Source organism: Zootoca vivipara, chromosome 12 (assembly GCF_965207765.1).
Source record: "Zootoca vivipara chromosome 12, rZooViv2.hap1.1, whole genome shotgun sequence".
Taxonomy (NCBI): domain Eukaryota; kingdom Metazoa; phylum Chordata; class Lepidosauria; order Squamata; family Lacertidae; genus Zootoca; species Zootoca vivipara.
This window is the reverse complement of record NC_142595.1, coordinates 5,586,272-5,605,914: the sequence shown is the minus strand read 5'-3', so window position 1 is coordinate 5,605,914 and position 19,643 is coordinate 5,586,272. Positions and strand designations below refer to the sequence as shown.

General features: G+C 45.4%; 1 protein-coding gene and 1 pseudogene across 21 annotated transcripts in view; one reads left to right on the top strand and one right to left on the bottom strand.

Annotated features, from left to right (window-relative positions):
- FHOD3 (formin homology 2 domain containing 3) overlaps positions 1–19,643 on the top strand; it is a 315,286-nt gene that overhangs the window by 35,910 nt on the left and 259,733 nt on the right. For all 21 annotated transcript variants that reach the window (XM_088655950.1, XM_060282217.2, XM_088655949.1 and 18 more), the window contains exons 2-3: positions 13,164–13,270; positions 17,970–18,034. In XM_088655950.1, the coding sequence (XP_088512076.1) occupies positions 13,164–13,270; positions 17,970–18,034 (172 nt within the window). The remainder of the gene's footprint in view (positions 1–13,163; positions 13,271–17,969; positions 18,035–19,643) is intronic.
- LOC118094170 (electron transfer flavoprotein subunit beta pseudogene) lies at positions 5,632–7,329 on the bottom strand (annotated as a pseudogene).

The window sequence follows — 19,643 nt, the reverse complement described above, 5'->3', positions numbered from 1 at the left end:
ACAGAAAAAGGGAAACTGGAGATGGTGAGGAAAAAAATGGGAGCAGTGCAGGCTCTCTTGCTGAGTGTGTGTATGTGTTGTGCTTATGGCATATGACCCTTGGAAGGGTGGCTAACCCTCAATGTGGCCTGCAGGCTGAAAAAATATTTATTTAAAAGGTTCTGGAATTTCACTTGCCCCACCTCCAGGCAGGGTTTAGGCTGTGCCCTTTATGGTGGAAACAAAAAACCCAATGCATGTGTGGCATTTTGGAGGTGATTCTAGAATGCTAGTGGGCTCCTTGAGACTATGAGTCATTGAGTCTATGAGTTAGTCAATGTCATAATAATAATAATAATAATAATAATAATAATAATAATAATAATAATATATTATATACCCCGCCCATCTGACCGGGTTCCCCCAGCCACTCTGGGCGGCTTCCAACAAAACAGAAATTCTAAAATACAGAAATCCATCAAACATTAAAATACAGAAATCCATCAAACATTAAAAGCTTCCCTAAACAGGGCTGCCTTGAGATGCCTTCTAAAGGTCTGGTAATTGTTGTTCTCTTTGACCTCTAGTGGGAGGGCATTCCACAGGGTGGGTGCCACTACCGAGAAGGCCCTCTGCCTGGTTCCCTGTAACTTGGCTTCTCGTAGTGAGGGAACTGCCAGAAGGCCCTCGGAGCTGGACCTCAGTGTCCGGGCAGAACGATGGGGGTGGAGACGCTCCTTCAGGTATACTGGACCGAGGCCATTTAGGGCTTTAAAGGTCAACACCAACACTTTGAATTGTGCTCGGAAACGTACTGGGAGCCAATGTAGGTCTTTCAGGACCGGTGTTATGTAATCTGGTCTTGGTCATTTTGGTTTGACTTCACCCCCAAAGGCACACTCTTCCACTGTCTCCCAAGGTAGACGGATGCCAAGTACCACCACTGCGGACCACAGCATCCATCCTTCAGCAGCCTGCTGCCCTGCAGCTAGGAATTGGACAAAGAGAGAAGGCAAGACTTGCTGAAGTCAATTTTATTTTACAGTGCCTTTGTTAAGCCACCCTGGACTTTTCTTTCAAAATGGATATAAAATATGAATCAATAAAATGTTCCCAGCCTCTTTTATTACATCTTGTCTCATTCACATGACTCAAGGACTGGGGTTTTGCCAGAGCCAGAATTGTTGCCAGGATTGTAACTTTCATGCAAAGGAACAGCTCTTGGGTCCAGCAACTGAGGCATTTTGTTTAAGATTGTGTGAACTTTCAGGGGCTCCGTGCATGTGACTTTAGGGGGGGTGGGGTGGGGAAGAGGAGGTCATGCTTTTAAGACGTAGGTTTGCGTGCTTGCTGACGGTTGCCAAGGAAATTATTGTGATATTATCTGTGCATCCAGCGGAGAATAAAATGGTTTGAGGAGGGGAGGGAGTGAAGCCTATTAGCATGCAAATGGCTGTTTTTAAGTGCCCACACAAGACAGAAAAGAAATGCATGGGCAAATGTTTTAGCTCAATCAAGCATTTCCCCAAGAAAAGGAGTCCCTTAAATTGATTTTAAAATACCAAGGGGAAGGAAGCAACGAGAACAATATGAACTACTGCTAAAACTGATGCCCCAATATAAGGCAGATGTTTTGTGTTTCAAAACTTTTGGGACGTTCTCCTGTCCTTTAACACTGCACGTTTCAAAATTAGCAAGGGGTTAAAGTAGGATTGATTCAGGAAGTCAGTAACTGAGCCTGTAACCCGCTAAAGGTGTTTGGAAATGCGGTTTAGATTGCTAGGTTCAAAGCAAGTTCTGGCAGCCTTGTTGGGCTTCCAAAGGTTCCTCAGTTGGACGATCAGTAAGGAAGGAGGCTTCCCAGAAAGAGGGCTTGTCAGCTGCTATTGATGAGTTCACAGGGAGTGATGGCAATACCCAAGGGGCCTTGACCTCTGACCCCACATGGACCAGCACTCAGCCTCCCTGGATTCCCAGGAATCCTCTGCAGCGCATGCAGATGCTCAGGGCCTCCTCAGCAGTCAAATCAATGAGGGGGAAGTTCCCTGGAAGTGGGCAGCTGAAAGCATTTGGATGACAATTGCATAAAAACCGCGGTCTTCCATTTAGGGAAGGTGCTGGGCCTGATCAGTTCATGGCTTGGAACATGAAGGATGAAACTGCATGTTGGGGACTTCGGTTCACCCGTATTTTATAAATGGGGTGGTAGCAACCCCTTGACACTTTCCACTGGCTGCTTTTCCTGTTTCTCGGATGGTGCAATGTTTATGCCTTTAAAAATGCATGGCGGACTGGCTGCCAGGGGGAGGTTTAATTCATGTGAAGTGCAGTAAAATGGGAAACTCAGAACAGAGGGGAGAAAAGCAGTGGGTATTAGGTGGGGGGAAGCTGGTCTGGGTTTTCCTTGTTTGTTGTTGTGCTTTGTTTTTGAAGGCTGGCAAATAAAACTCCCCACCCCCACCCCGTACCCATATGCACATGTGGTTTAAAGCAGGGCCCAAAGAGATGGCTTTAGACTGAGGCTCTGAAAAGACTTCTTAGGACAAACAAAAAAGGTTCCCTGAAGTTTCTGTTGGCATGGCAACAAGTGTGTTCCTTTTCAGTTGATTTATCTGCCTGTTTTTGCTTTTCAAGGGGGTGGCCGGGAGGGGGGGAGTAAGTGGGTGGAGGGGAGAGATGCTTGAAGGCCTCTGTGGTACTTAAATACATGTGGCTACCATGTGTCTGAGGCAAATGGCTTTGCCCCCCCCCCTCCCCAGCTCCTCCTCCCTTCCTTTCTCAAGTGGGTCAGCCTGAAGCTAAAAGGACTGCAAAAAACAAGCACGCACGCACACACACACACACACACACACACACACACAAAACAGCTGGGGCTAATGAGTTAGTTTTATTCAAAGCCAATGTGGAATTTCTATTGTCCTTGCTGAAAGCAGGGAAAAAAGGGTTTAATTCTCTTCAGGTATCTGGTGAGGAGCAGGCTTCTGCTGCCTTTTGTCCTCACCCCCTCCAGCCCCCCCCCCAACCCACCCTCTTTAAAGGAGCTGCAGAATGGAAGGAAACTAGAACATTTTCTGTTGCTTAGCAGTAAGAGCTGTGTTTTGTGAGGGGGAAATGGGTCACAGGTTTTTAGGGTTTTCCCTCCCCGTTTTCTTTTTATAACTGACCAGCTGAGAAACCAGCATTATTTCTGTAGAGGTAAATCCAGGTTACAGGCCCTTGCTTAGAGCTGGCTAGTTTTGCAATTAAAAGAAAACAAGCCTAGGATAAGGAACACTCCAAAATAGACAGTTAAAGGCAACCTTTCGTTGGATTTCGCTGTTTCCTAAGTCCTGTGTGACTTTTCCCTGAGCAACCGAACCTTCCATATCTCTGGAAGCATTTTATTTTATTATAATTTATTACCCCCCCCCTGCAGTCCCGGGGCAGGTTAGACTTTACAACACAGCGTTACAACACAAGATGAAAAGCAGTTTAAAGCAACCTGCAATTATAGAAATAAGATATACTCTCAGATACCCCACTACCTTTTTCCTGGTAATTGATGGATGCATTAGAGACGACAACTGACTCATGCTTCTAAACCGGATGATAATACAGTGGAACCTCGGTTTATGAACACCTCGGTTTATGAATTTTCGGTTTATGAACGCCGTGGACCCACCTGGAACGGATTAATTCACTTTCCATTACTTTCAATGGGAAAGTTCGCTTCAGTTTATGAACGCTTCAGTTTATGAACAGACTTCCGGAACCAATTACACCCATGCTTTGGGTTAAGTACGCTTCAGGTTGAGTACTCCGTGGACCTGTCTGGAATGGATTAATCCACTTTCCATTACTTTCAATGGGAACGTTTGCTTCAGTTTATGAACGCTTCAGTTTAAGTACTCCACGGACCGTCTGGAACAGATTAATCCACTTTCCATTACTTTCAATGGGAAAGTTCGCTTCAGTTTATGAACGCTTCAGTTTATGAACAGACTTCTGGAACCAATTGTGTTCATAAACCGAGGTACCACTGTACTGTAACTCTAGGGGCCTTAGTTAAAAGGCTGTACCAATGGAGCTGAATAGCTATGGTAGTGGTGATTTCAGATACAGTCATAACCTTGGTTTAAGTACACCTCGGTTTGAGTACTTTCAGTTTAAGTACTCCGCAGACCCATCTGGAACGGATTAATCCGCTTTCCATTACTTTCAATGGGAAAGTACGCTTCAGGTTAAGTACAGACTTCCAGAACCAATTGTGTACTTAAACCGAGGTACCACTGTAGTTTTAGTTGATGAACAGCCTTAATGGAAAGGGCATTGCTATGCGGAAAATGCTCTGGCTCTCCATCCCCCTTCCCATTGAGCTAAGCAACTGCACTTTTGGCCATCTCTACTGTACTTTGACTCCAGCCTTACACTGGGGAGGGTCCTCCATGCTCTTCACCCGTGGGTGTCAGGGACAGGGCAGAGGAGGAATGGTGGAGACTGCCTCCCCATCCTGACCCTTCCAGAGAGGAGGAAGAGGGAGACGGGATAGATTTACAACAGGGAATTGAGGGAGGTTGCAGCTCAGAGGCAGATGAGGGGAAAAGCTAGGCAATCCTGGGACAGCCGGGACAGCACCCAGCTGAGATGTTGTCATTAGAAAGCATTCCAGACCCTCCCTCTCCCAGAACCTGGCAAGCCTTATAAGTAGGAGAGCAAAGAGCTCAAAGACAGAGGGCATGTAGCAACATCCATAGAAGTGATGGGTGAGGAAATGGGAGAGACGGGATGGAGATGCACTCGGGACAACGCCATTATCCAAGAGGCTGGGTTCTATAGCCTCTCTCTGTAAAGATTGAAATAAAAAAGGATGGTAAGAAACTTTTCCTTGTCTTTATACTTTCCTGGGCAACCAGCCAGGAGCCATTGACAACATCCTTACAGTGGGGTAAAATCGACCCTGTTATAAGAATTTTAAGGTCTTATAAATGGGACCCAGGTGGCGCTGTGGTTAAACCACTGAGCCTAGGGCTTGCTGATCAGAAGGTCGGCGGTTCGAATCCCTGTGATGGGGTGAGCTCCTGTTGCTTGGTCCCAGCTCCTGCCAACCTAGCAGTTCGAAAGCACGTCAATGTGCAAGTAGATAAATAGGAACCGCTACAGCGGGAAGGTAAACGGCGTTTCCATGTGCTGCTCTGGTTCGCCAGAAGCGGCTTTGTCATGGTGGCCACATGACCTGGAAGCTATACGCCGGCTCCCTCGGCCAATAATGCGAGATGAGCGCGCAACCCCAGAGTCGGTCACGACTGGACCTAATGGTCAGGGGTCCCTTTACCTTTACCTTAAAAAGATGTTCATGTCCTTTACCCTAAAAAGATGTTCATAAATGTACCAAATGTTCATAAATGTACCGGTACCAAGCAAGCACATACAGATGTGTGGACCACATGTCTGAAACCCACAGAAAAGTCCTAGAACCATTTTCTCTCTCCCAAAATGACCTCAAATATTTATCTGCAAGGTCGAAGGAGATGGGAAATCTCCCCACTGTCTCTTTCACAAATCCTGTCTCAGCGGCACATTTAAGATATGAATAGGGTGTGAGCCTGTGACCTGGGTTCAGGAATTGAGTAGTTACCATAACAAAAGAGTGGCCAGGATGCCCAGGTAATCTAATCAGTTAACCTGGCAGACAGGAAGAAAACAACACATCCAGATTTCCGCCCCTTCTCTGATGTATTAAGGGGGGGTGTCTTGGGCTACACCCCTTCTGTGATGTATCTATGATGTTTCTGGGGATGGGCAATTTAAAATGTCTATATAAGGGCTTGCATGCATGGCTCTGGGTCCTCCTCCTCTCTCCTGCGTGTGGGGGAACACCCTGTTGCAACAGCTTTAATAAAGATCAGGCTTACTAGCTGCTTTGCTTCTCAATATTCTCTTGTTGGTCTCTGTTATTTTCTCCTACTGATAGAGAACCTACAAAAGGACTCTATATGGGTACCCCATAAGGGAAAAGGAGCAGTTTTTTCTCATAACAACCTCAAGATTGGATGGCTTCACTATCTCAGTCTTCTTTTTGACCTTCATGATATTAGGCAGGGTGGCATAGCGTGTCTCGTTCAGATGCAGGTCAGCGGTCACCATGGCTGGCAGGTTCAGGTGTATCATTTCTAGACCCCGTTCAATTTCACGCTCAGCCTTCAGCCAGTCCCCATCCAGAGTCACTTCTGAAGCAAATGTCCCCTGAGGCCAGTCGTGAAATGCTGCGGTCAGCTGCCCTGCCCGGTTACAGTTACAGTGGAACCTTGGTTTATGAACACCTCGGTTTATGAATTTTCGGTTTACGAACGCCGCGGATCCATCTGGAATGGATTAATTCACTTTCCATTATTTTCAATGGGAAAGTTCGCTTCAGTTTATGAACGCTTCAGTTTATGAACAGACTTCCGGAACCAATTACACCCATGCTTTGGGTTAAGTACGCTTCAGGTTGAGTACTCCACGGACCCGTCTGGAACGGATTAATCCACTTTCCATTACTTTCAATAGGAAAGTTCGCTTCAGTTTATGAACGCTTCAGTTTATGAACAGACCTCCGGAACCAATTGTGTTCATAAACCGAGGTACCACTGTATTGTCATTGGCCTGTTTGCCCAGCAGCAGAAGGTTGATGCCTTCTGTCTTGACCTGCACAGCCACGATCTTGGAAACCTGGAAGGGGCCGGAGCTGTTGTAGTCTTTGGCAGGGATCTCCACAGGCAGCTCTCGATCAGCCTCACATGACGAGGGCCGTGCGGATTGTCTCCTGGCACTGCTCTGGACCACAGCCTACAGCATCTGCCTCTGAGGAGACAATCTTCTTTTCCTTGAGCTGCGCAACTTCCTCCCCAGCAATCTTGCAGAAGGGGATCATGGAGTGCTTGACTCCATCTGTCACCACGCCTGTTTTCTCTGGTTTCACCCACACCTTCACAGCATAAACAATGACCACTCCCACTATTGCCCTTGGCCCGGCTGCTGCCATCGTGCCCCACTCCCAGTCACCCTCTCAGCTTAAGCCCCTCTACCTGAAGGCCACAGAGAATAAGTCCTTGCTCTCTGTTATGCAACAATCCACCAGGCATTTGAAGAGCGGATGGGGAATTCCTAATGGAATTTCTTAGGAAACTCATGCCTGTGAGTCCTGAGTGTAACACTTCAACGTATCTCAGAAGAAGAGGCTTTGGGGGAAAAGAACTTTTAAAAAAACCAAAACACCTTCCAAGGGGAGAGTCCAGTGTGAAACTACCAGGTTACAACTTATCAAGAAGTGTAATTCATCTGTGGTTGAAAGTGAAAGTGCCTGTAGGCAGTGATATTTTGGAATGAGATACTCAAAGTGATCAGTACCATAACTGGCCAAACAATGGTTAACCCATGGGAATTAATGCCACTTTCACTGTTTAACTTGGAGGCGGGGAATGTAGTATTTAAGGGCTTGATTACATTCGTTGTTAGTCACTGCCAGGCTTGTGATAACACAATAGTGGAAGCACAATAGGACTCTTACTATAGAGCTCTAGTATGGTAAACTTTGGAAAATTGCCACAGTTGCGTGGCTTAGGCATCAATTCTTAGTTTATCAGGAGACAGGTGAAATGGCATGCCTCCCCCCCCCCGCCCCCCCAAACGGAGTACTTTTGTTTTTCATGCTTATAAGACAGTACAATGACACCCAAGACCAATATGCTACAATTCGGAAAAATTGCAATTCAAGTGTATCGAGACCATCAGTTTCCCTCTAAATTAGTTCTGTGACAAGAGAGGATATTGTGTTATTTCAGCTATTGTGCCATTGTGGTTGTTGGGTCTTTTAAGCAGAGTTTCATTTGTTTTCTGGTGTTTGCTTGATAAATGTAAACAAATGTGGTTCTCAATATGATTTTAAAAATAATAATAATAAAGTACAATCTCTGCATTGTGGCACGATAATGGTTTTCTGTCCCATGGTAGGGGTTAATTAACTTGGCAGTGTTTGCCAAGTGTTTGCATTAGGGTGTTTGCATTATCATTGATTGCTGGTCTTGTGAACGGTCCTCGGGCGCATTTTGCATACATTAAGCTTTAATTCTCACAGACTCTTGACCAGCCCAGACCAGCATGGCCAATGTTCAGAGATGAAACCTTATCCCATGATAAACTTGTTAGTTAGTCTTAAGCGCCTCAAGACTGACTCTTTGTTGTGCAACATGTTGTTGTTTAGTCGTTTAGTCGTGTCCGACTCTTCGTGACCCCATGGACCAGAGCACACCAGGCACTCCTGTCTTCCACTGCCTCCCGCAGTTTGGTCAAACTCATGGTCGTAGCTTCGAGAACACTGTCCAATCATCTCATCCTCTGTCATCCCCTTCTCCTTTCAATCTTGTGCAACATATCACACATTAAATTCTAGGGATATACCTGATAATGCTTGTAAGGTCGCTTACATTTGGGATAGACAAGACTGATAAGCTTTTCAAGTTTCAACTTAAGGTTCCATTAGAGATCAGAGAGACACTTTCAGAACTTCTGGCTCATTTACTTGAATAGATCCATATTAAGAAGAGTAATTAATTTAGCCCCTCCAAAAAAAAAAAGTTTCTCTTACACGCTCATCATGCCATCTGATCCAGTACTTTGAAACTGGAATACTTACTTGATGATGTAAGAAACAGAAAACATTGCTTTCAACTTGAAAGTAAAGCAATTCATTTAAAGTCTGGGAAAGCTGTGGTTTTGTTCACTCTGACACCCAGGGCCTTTCCCATTTTTTGTAGTTCTTTGGAAAGGTATAGTCCTTTCAGAAAGCAAGCTTCTTTTCCCAGAATTACACAACTGAATTTGTGGGCAGACGTTCTAATCACCCTAGTGATGGAAGAGTTGTTATCCAATTAGAGGTGCCTTTTTGTCATTACAATTTCAGTTGTTACCCAAGGCTACTGAGGAATCATACAGCTATTTGCCTGGTTAATAGATGTGGATTCTCTAAGAATCTGGTCTAGTATCCATTCATTTCTTCTAGGTTTGACAGCATTCCTGGTTGGAAGAACACCCTATGAGTGGCTGGGTAGCTTCAAAATAACTAGCATTTGGTCTTGGTTAAAAAAAAAAAACACCACAAGCCTGAATTATATGGTTCAAGACCAGCAAAAGAGACTTGTGTCACCTTAAAGCTCTTAATCTCAGGGTTGTGGGTTCAAGCCCCACTTGGGGCAAAAGATTCCTGCCTTGCCGGAGGTTGGACTAGATGATCCTTGTGGTCACTTCCAACTCTGCAATTCCATGAAAAATGTAGTATGGCATAGGCTTTTGCAGGCTGCAGTCCATTTCATCAGATGTGTGAGGTGTACATGGCAAAGCTGCCAAGTTTTCCCTTTTCTCACGAGGAAGCCTATTCAGCATAAGGGAATTTCCCTTAAAAAAGGGAGAACTTGGCAGCTATGGTACATGGTGGAAGGGGAATGAGTCAGGGGGGGGGGAATCCAAAAAGGAATAGAGATGTCATTTCCCTCTGACCTCAAGCCCCTACATTCTTCCACCCTCAGATGAGCTTGTCAATTTAGGATTACATTTCATGCATCTGATGTATTGGACCACAGAAGTCTATACCATAATAAATATATTATTCTATAAGGGGCTACAAAACTAGTGCATTGCAGCAAAGGCAACAAAACCTGGGCCTTTTTATATGGTTCAAGCTGCATCTAGCAACACTACCTGCAAATGCTGGTCAGAAATAAAGGGAGAGAATAGAGAAAGGGTGGGGGACGCGGGTGGCGCTGTGGGTTAAACCACAGAGCCTAGGGCTTGCCAATCAGAAGGTTGGCAGTTCGAATCCCCACGACGGGGTGAGCTCCCATTGCTCAGTCCCAGCTCCTGCCAACCTAGCAGTTCGAAAGCACATCAAAGTGCAAGTAGATAAATAGGTACCGCTGCAAGCGGAAGGTAAACGGCGTTTCTGTGCGCTGCTCTGGTTTGCCAGAAGCGGCTTTGTCATACTGGCCCCATGACCTGGAAGCTGTACGCCGGCTCCCTTGGCCAATAACGCAAGATGAGCGCCGCAACCCCAGAGTTGGTCACGACTGGACCTAATGGTCAGGGGTCCCTTTACCTTTATGCATTGTTACACACCACTGCAATCTCTGAGCTGTGTGAGATTCCATGGGTTCCAGAAGCTCACCCGGGGTTCATGTTTCATGAGAAACACCAGAGACTGTGGTGCTTTTATGATACGGTATATGGTTTATTTTTGACCCAGGTGGCGCTGTGGTTAAACCACTGAGCCTAGGGCTTGCTGATTGGTGGTTCGAATCCCTGTGACAGGGTGAGCTCCCGTTGCTTGGTCCCAGCTCCTGCCAACCTAGCAGTTTGAAAGCACATCAAAGTGCAAGTAGATAAATAGGAACCGCTACAGCAGGAAGGTAAACGGTGTTTCCATGTGCTGCTCTGGTTTGCCAGAAGCGGCTTTGTCATGCTGGCCACATGACCTGGAAGCTATACGCCGGCTCCCTCGGCCAATAATGCGAGATGAGCGCGCAACCCCAGAGTCGGTCACGACTGGACCTAATGGTCAGGGGTCCCTTTACCTTTTATATGGTTTATTTACACATATAGACAACCTGGGCCTACGATGGAGGGGTTCAGAGCATTAACACCCTAGGAGGGCCTTGCTTCCCTCATTGCTGCAACCTTGGATTAAAACAGAAAGCAAACATTGCTGTGTCACTCTCCTGCTTTTCTTTCTACTCTGCTCTAAACTCTGGCTATGCCTTTCTAACTATCCAAGAGGGCCCCCCACCCCCACCCCCCCATTTGCCATATCCCAGAGAGCCCCTTTCCTCTGTTCCCCTTAATAGCCCTTCACCCAGGCGATTGTCTCATTAGGAAGCCGATCAATTCTTACACTTGCTAGATCCACAAAACTGGTTTGGTCAGAAGCTATGGTGATGCTAAAGAAAAATGTGCATAAACCACAATATTTATATTCCTTCTAGATTTTAATTCCTAACATCATGGGGAGACGGGTTTACATTTTCTGATTCCATATACTGTATAATTTTCCTGGAATTTTCTATATGCAGATTTACAATGTCCAAAAGTGTGATCAGGATCAATGACTAACTTATCTGAAAATTTGTAATCGTGTGTGCAGCTGTCCTACATGCTGTGTTGTCATTCTTTTGCTGCGAACATGGGAATAGGAGTTTAATCTCTGATAGGGTATGGTTAAAATTATGTGTGCCCAGGCCTCTTCGGAGCTCAGTTTGTTTGCAAAGTCATCTGTAGCAGGCTAGAAACCTCTGAACTCTGATTTGCCTAGGCATTCATACATTCAATAGTTTCCTTTTTGTACAGGAAGGCCTGTCTCGACTACTTATTTGCAGGTGTCAGATGAGCCAAATATTTTACTACTGTGTAAAAATAATAGTATCTTTATTTTTTAACAAACAATTGAGATAGAGACCTGGTGCACACATAATCCCAATTAAGATCTTAAATTTACCGTATTTTCACTTCTTGGGATGCACCTAGTTTTTAGAGGAGGAAAGCAAGAAAACAAATATTTTGCTCTCTTGAATTGTCCTCTGGCTCTGGTTGGGCTCTGGTTTTGCGTGGTCTCTGGCTTTTTGCGCAGGCTCTGGCTCTGATCGGGCTCTGGCTTTTTTGCGCAGGCTCTGGCTCTGATCGGGCTCTTGTCGGGCTCTGGCTATGATCGGGCTCTGGCTTTTTGCGCAGGCTCTGGCTTTTGCGCGGCTCTGGCTCTTGTCGGGCTCTGGAATTTTGCGCAGGCTCTGGCTCTGGTCGGGCTCTGGTTTTTTGTGCAGGCTCTGGCTCTGGCTCTCGCATTCGCTCCATAGGATGCACGGACTTTCCCCCTTCCTTTTTGGGAGGGAAAAAGTGCATCTTATGGAGTGAAAAGTACTTCGAAAGTGTTGGTTTAATTGGTTGAACTAAGCTCTGTCTCAGGAAAGCATGTACAGGGAAATGCCAAAGGAATCTTGCTTCTCATCTTGGAAGCAGAGATCAGGTTGATCAGGTTTTGCATGGTCCAGACCAGCGTTTCTCAACCGCTGTTCCGCGGCACACTAGTGATGCTGGCTGGTGTGCGGCGACGTGCGGCGACGAGAAGGGCGATTTGCATTGTCACGTGCCTGGCGGCCGCCAATACACATCACTGACCCGCCGGAAAGGAAGCCGGCTGGGTCACGACGCGGAGCGAGCGCAGCTCTCAACAGCCACCACCACGGGAGGGTGGTTTTAGACAAACTTAAAGAAGCTGGCTGGATGAGCTCAACCTGAAACTTGCTGAGCAAAGGATTGTGCTGGCAGAGAAATCAGTGGCTTGTGAAGCCTTATTACAGGAGATTGCAACCAACACAGCAATTGGCAAGTGTTTCTTACAGTCATAATTATATAGTCAATATAGGGCGGCACAGAGTTAAATTTTTTAACTTTTTTAATGGTGGTGTGCCTCGTGATTTTTTTCATGGAACAAGTGTGCCTTGGCCCAAAAAAGGTTGACAAACACTGGTCCAGACGTAACACTTAATCATAGTTAGCATGTACTATGGTTTGTGATCCCACGTCAAACTGTGGTTTCCCATCCAGGTTTGGAATACTTAACCATCACTTGATAATTACCGGTAACTGTTGGTAAGCAAAACAAATTGCAATTAAGTGTTGTGTCTGCAATGAAACAAGCAGGGAAGATTATGGACTTTCCTAGCTTTCATCCAACAATAAAGTGATCAGGTAAACAAGAGCAGAAGTGGTTCTCTCCATTGAATAAAATGTCAAGTTCCACAGAGAAATATGTAAGTGATCAAAAGTGAGCGAGAAGGTGCGGGTGACAGAAACACACTGAGATTTCTTGCTCTCGTGAAAAGGATTGGTTGTCTCAGGAAACCACCCTGAGATAACCTCTGAATTACACCTAGCATCCATTTACTTGGAACAAGAATGCCTGTTCCTACTGTTTAAAGTTTTCTTAGAGGAGGAGGAGGCATTTAGCCCAACATCTCGGGGGGAATTTGAGGTACTGTACTGGTGTTAAGTGGATGTGTGCTTTGACCGGGGCAGCAACAATCTGATGGTTTGTGCTAAATTGTATGTAAGCTGGTCTGGAGGTTGGAGGCCTTGAAACTGATACAGTGAACTACAGTATTTTCTTTTCTTTTCTTTTTCAGCTTGATGACTGCACATTGCAGCTGTCTCACAATGGTACCTACTTGGATTTGGAGTCTACCTTAGCAGAACAAAAGGATGAATTGGAAGGTTTTCAGGAGGATTCTGGGTAAGTTGTTCATTAGAAAGGTGTGGAAACATTGATTTGCATGTGTAGACCCTTTAACCACCCCCAAATAAATTCAGACAAGACTCAAATTTTTGCTCTGGTTTTTGGCAGAATCTAGGCCACAGCTTTATTGATTACAACCAAGTGAGTGGTTGCATAGGCTCTGGTTCGACTAGCTCCCTGCACCCTTGCGCAGGTAGCGCTGACCCTGGGCACCAACCATAGGTCAGCCTCGGGTGAACACCTGGGACAGTGGAAAGCAGGAGCCCTGCTAGTCCTCTAGCCAGATGCCCCCCTGGACTCTGGCTCCGGGCACAACCCCTCTCAGGGTCGACCAACCAAGAGTTCCGGGATTCCTTTAATGGAATACCCATTGCATAGGGATGGCGAGAGCGTTTCCCCGTCCCTATCACCTGAACCAGAGCCTAACCACAATGTTACAAGTTGTGGCGATTTGCTACGCAGCAGGCGAAACCCAAATGGCACCAGCCAATCTGCCAAGTGGGGAAAATTCCTGCCGTGCCCCTGTCCCAATGACAGACAACACACGACGGCATAGCAAAGTCATGCGTGCAAGGCCTAAATATAGGGAGAGGTGGGCGGGTGTTCCGATGCACTGGCCCCAAAGAGGAAGCTCAGGGACACGTGCATGGGCTTAAATAGAGGCCCCTCAATACAAATTTGCTGGCATACCATTGGTCTGATTGCACCCAGCATTGAGGGACCTCCAATAGGGTGTTGTGGTCATCCAAACGTTCCCATCCACAATTCACAGGGTCTGGTTCCCAGGTCACACTGCAACATGTGCCCTCTTGTTAGGGAGGACCTGATTTCCACCGAGGTTTCTGTAGGGGAGAATTGGGTTGCATGATGTGAGTTTTCTCCACCACTGGCAGGAGGGTTCTTGCCTGTTTTAGGCATGGCAATAGGAAAAGGTGGGAAGCCGTCTTGGAAGGGATTTGTATGCCTTTGTCTTTGTTCCTTCGTCTTTGTTTCTTGGATCCCTTCTGCTCTCCGTACCTGGGGCTATAGTTCAAGAAGAACTGTAGCACATGATTACTTTCTTGGAAGGAGGGAGCTCTCTCTACTTACTGTTGCTACCAGATACTGCTTTGTTAAGAAGCCGTATCCAAAACAATAAACGTCGTTAAGTGAAGCTCTGAGTGGTACCAGAAGACTGTGTTATATCTGTGGATATTTGGAAAGCATTCTCTTTTCTGACTACTAGTAGGTTTTAAAAATATTTTTGTATACCATGCAAGGAGAAAATGAAAGGAGGATGGTAGTACATTGTAATGCATTTTGGCAGGTGAAACCATGCTCTTTCCAGTTGAGCATCAGATCCCATTATTTCAGTTCTTCAAGTACAGTATATGGTTAACGTTTTACTGAGAAAGCATGGTCCCCTGAGGGAGTGTACAGTTTTTTTTAATAAAAAATGGCCTCCTCTCAGTTTAAGAAGCTCTCTGAGTTCTTTGTATGGCATATTACTAGGCAGAGTGCTTGTTCCAACTTCATAGCTGAGATATTGCAACATGAGAGACAGGCAGAGGCAGCGTTGAATGGGAAGACCAGGTGTGTGTATGCTCTAGACCTGGAAATTGGCATATCAATCAATCAATCAATCAATCAAACAATAAATAAAAGTGGGGTGGATACCCATACCAAAAGGAGATGACTTCTATGGGTGCCTGCATTGTCTGCCTCTTCTTCACATCCTGGTTACCGGGAGTGGCCGTTCCTAGTTGGCTCCCACTACTACAAGGACTTGGAGCAGGAACAAGTTGGTACTACAGCTGAAAATTATTACCCCCTGCAGTAGTAGTTGCAGTGCTCCTGATTATCCAATGGGTGCACATCAGTTGTGGTGCTCCTGACTTACCTAATCTGCACGCCAGCTCTTTCAGCGGCAATAATTCCCATGCTCTTACTTGGATTTTCAGTTGTGGTCATCAGTGTTTGATTTGCTTATTTAAGAGTATTGCAGCAATACATGTGTGAAAACACTGAAAGAGCTTCAAAGGAGAACTTTGGTAAAGTCATTCCTTGATGGGGAAACATAACCTTGTCAGCAGGGTGTCTATGCTAGTGGAGTTCTCCTGGTGTGTTCAATCCTGCTGGCACAGCTCCATCTTAACTCCAACTGAGCAGCCTTGGGATGGAGTGTAATTTATGGGTATAATTCCACCCTAAGGCTGTCCCCCTATTTGGTTTAACTTGGGAGTAAGTGCCATTACACTTTGTGGGGCTTCTGAGCAGATGGGCTGTGTGTGTGGGTCTCATCTTAATGTATTGTTCTGTATCTCTGCTCTCTTGCAGCAAAAGATGGGCTGGTAGTTCACTAGTCAAAATGTGGCAGAAAAGCTAACTGGCATTGTGATATCATATGACGACCGCTATAGAATGGTTGACTACAATAAACATAACCACAACTGCCTTATTTATAGGACAGTTGAAAGGACAATGAGTTACACAAGAGCATGCAATTCTCAGTGGATTGTATGCATAAAGTTGTATCAAAAACAAACCCCTGTGTTGCAATAAGAACTAATCACAACAATACAAGCACAACACATAGGCTAATAGTTAGTAGAAAATATATAATAGAATAACGATATCGTTCAAATTATAGGAGTAAGCCAATTGAAGTTCATATGTACAATATAACAGAGTGGTAGCGAGGACCGTCAAGCCGTGTGTTCAGAACAGATGTCTAAGGACAGTCTCACAATAGTCTTTCAAAAGTAAAGTCTCTCAATACTTTCAATAGTTGAAACGTCTTCTGTTGCAACTTTTGAAAAACTGCAGTTGAACCTTGGGTTGCAAACGTGATCCGTGCGGGAGGCACGTTTGCAACCCGCAGCGCACAGTCTGCGCACACGCGTGATGAGATTTGGCGCTTCTGCGCATGCACAAAGCGCAATTTAGTGCTTCTGCGCATGTCCGAGTGGCGAAACTCGGAATTAACCCGTTCCAGTACTTCCGGGTTCGGCGCGTCTGTAACCCGAAAACGCGCAACCCGCAGCGATCGCAACTCGAGGTATTACTGTATTGAGAGACTTTACTTTTGAAACTTTTGAGATGTCTTCTGTTGAAACTTTTGAAAGACTATTGTGAGACTGTCCTTAGACATCTGTTTTGAACACATGGCTTGACGGTCCTCGCTACTACTCTGTTATATTGTATATAAGAACTTTGATTGGCTTACTCCTATAATTTGAATGATATCATTATTCTGTTATATATTTTCTACTAACAGCCTACATGTTGTTGTGATAAAGTTGTATCAAGCCTGAGTAGGGCTTCTCTCCAGCCCCATTCAGACGTTTTCCCTAAATGTGTGGAAATAGCACATGGAGAGAGTGTTATAGGCCATGCATGATCTCCCCACTCCTAATTGTCTCTGCGTGCCCTGGGCTTGCCCACTCTACCTTGCCAACCTTACCACACGAAACAGAGAAGGTCGGGGGGGGGGGAGAGAGAGTTGTTCCTAAGTGCATTCACCACCTGAACATGCTTGGAAGCCTCCCTATGGAGACCCAAAAGTGCAGGATTAGTGACAGCTGCAACAGGAAAACAGGAAACAAGGGCAAGCCTTAAGGTGTGTTGTTTAAGAGATGTTGCCAGGCTTTGTGAGTCCTTGGCTTGGAATGTGAACTCTGGCGACTTGCACTGTTTGCCTTTAAAATGAGGCAGGCGAGTGTTTCAGCCTTCGGAGTTGAGCCAGAGGAGAGCTGCACCCTTTTTACGCCCCCCCCCAACTTGTTTGTCCACCGTTTAGATGGTGCAGGCTGCAATTTTAGCAACAACAGCAGGCAGAGCATGTCTGACTTTGCCTCTTCCCTGGCACCTTGAATACTGTTACAGCAGTGACCCTGGAGACCTGGGCAATGTAATTTTCCCAGGGTGCTTGAAAATGTTTGACAGACGCTGCTGCCTCCCTCTGTCAGAGCAGCCCCAGTAACCCGCTTGCTAGACAAGGGGACTTGAGAGGGAATTAGACCCAGATGTGCTACCCATAACACCATTAAGCGTTTGAAGGCCTTTAAGCAGTTTTCTGACTTGTAGGGAAATTGCTCCGTTGGGTGAACCCAAGTACAAACTGAGCCCAGGGAGCTCATCATTCCTAGCTGTGTTTGTTTTTTCATGTATTTGATGAATATGTAAGTGTTTCTATCTGTGCTTTCTGGCAAAGAATAAATAAGCCAATTGGACTGTTTTTCTGGTGCAAATCAGTTGAACAATTAAAATTGTGTGTGTCTATATTTTTTGTTTAGCGTGGTAATAGAGTCCTTGCAGTTTTATGAATGCTTTTATAAAAAAAAACGGAATACCTGCCATTGCTGAGAGTGTATAGATCAGGGGTCAGCAAACTTTTTCAGCAGGGGGCCGGTCCACTGTCCCTCAAACCTTGTGGGGGGCCGGACTATATTTTGAAAAAAAAATATGAACGAATTCCTATGCCCCACAAATAACCCAGAGATGCATTTTTAATAAAAAGGACACATTCTACTCATGTAAAAACATGCTGATTCCCAGACCATCCGCGGGCCGGATTGAGAAGGCGATTGGGCCGCATCTGGCCCCCGGGCCTTAGTTTGGGGACCCCTGGTATAGAGAATACAGTACATTAGATGATTCACTGAGATTTGCTTTAATTAGCTCATCATTTTTTTCTATTTTTATTCCCCCCCCCCAGCAGGGGCAAGAAGCACAGTGTCATTTTGAGGACCCAGCTTTCAGTCAGAGTCCATGCCTGCATTGGTAAGTGAGTTTCCAAGTATTTTGATGCGGTGAATGAGTGGGAAGCATTCCAAAAGCAAGAACCTGTAGCAAGCAGATGCACAACTTTACCTTCTGTCATTCTGTTGCTTACTGAAAAGATCTTGTCTGCCATCCAAAGGGTCCACGTAGCTACAAATAAAAATAAAAATGCATAGCAGTACCGTAAAATAATTCTTATCTGTTTAATGAATGCATGCAAAATGAATTTTAGTTCTTGTAATTCTAAGGAGCAGTTTTGAGTCCGGTGATAACATCAGAGCTTGGATTTGGGACTTGGCAGAAAGTGAGCTTTGAATTCCACGTGCCTTGCTGGATCAAATCAAGACCCATCTAGCCCAGCATCTATCTATATTTTGATTATTTTATTATATCCACTTGCTTTAATAACTCTGTGCTCTTTGATCATGTTTCAGGTCTGCTCAGTTAGTTACTAGCTCGTAAATTTGGAAGCAGGGTGAATATTGGGTGTTGTCATCGTTTTTCCGCCAGAGGAGCACACTTTTTGCTATTTGTAGATGTGCAAGTCAATTGCAAGAATATCTGTAACCATTTTTGCATGGCTCATCTAACTGCAGTTATTTGTATCTGCCTCATTAGGCCTGCTGGTTCGAGATGGCAAACTGTGGAATTGTAGGCTGGCAGCAAGCTACTGTATTTTAAGAGGCAGATAATATTTATTGCTTTGAATCGTACAGCTCTTGGCCAGGCAAGCTGTCATTACTGCTGTGTCAGTGACTGGAAATAGAATAGAGTTGACTATTGCTGTCGAAAGGGAAGCCAAATGAAACCAGTGTGTAGAAGGCAGCTCATGCGTATCAAGTCCTGCCAACTCAGCACAAATGAACGCCTGTGTTTTCGAGCAACGTGCATTGCGGCTCTGAGTGTCTCTTTAAACAGGACATTGCTTGTAGCAGGTGGTAGCAACCAGGAGAGGTGGCGGTGTTTACTAGGAATGGATTTCCCTGGGAGGCCTGTGTTCAAATCCCCAATTGGACATCCACTGAAAAGTCACTTTGTCAGCTGCCCTTTGGATGAATTTCAGAATGTAGGAGCATATGAAGCTATCTTACATGCTGTCATGTAATAATAATGATGTTAACAACAACAACAACAACAACAACAACAACAACAACAACAACAACACCTTTATTGTCAATGTACAACCTGTGTACAATGAAATTAACCGAGCCTCCCCCCCCCACCAACACTCGGTCTCATTGCACTCTGTGTGCTTGTCGCACAACACACCAACCCCGAAAGTCAGTTGCACTATATTATTTTCTGTTCAGCAGCCTAACAGCCCACGGATAGAAACTGGTTTTTTAGCCTGTTGGTATGGCTGATTCTACTTCTATATCTCCTGCCCGAGGGTAGAAGATTAAAGAGGTGCTGGCTGGGGTGTGAATCGTCCCTAAGAATTCTTCTCACTCTCCTAAGGAAACGATCCCTTGCAATGTCATCTAGCGGACTCAAGGGACAGCCCGTGATATCATGTGCTGTGTTCACCACCCTCTGTAAAGACTTTCTGTGATACAATATAAGAGGACACTTTCTGTTGTGGACTGGTAGAAGGAGGTCATCAATTGTT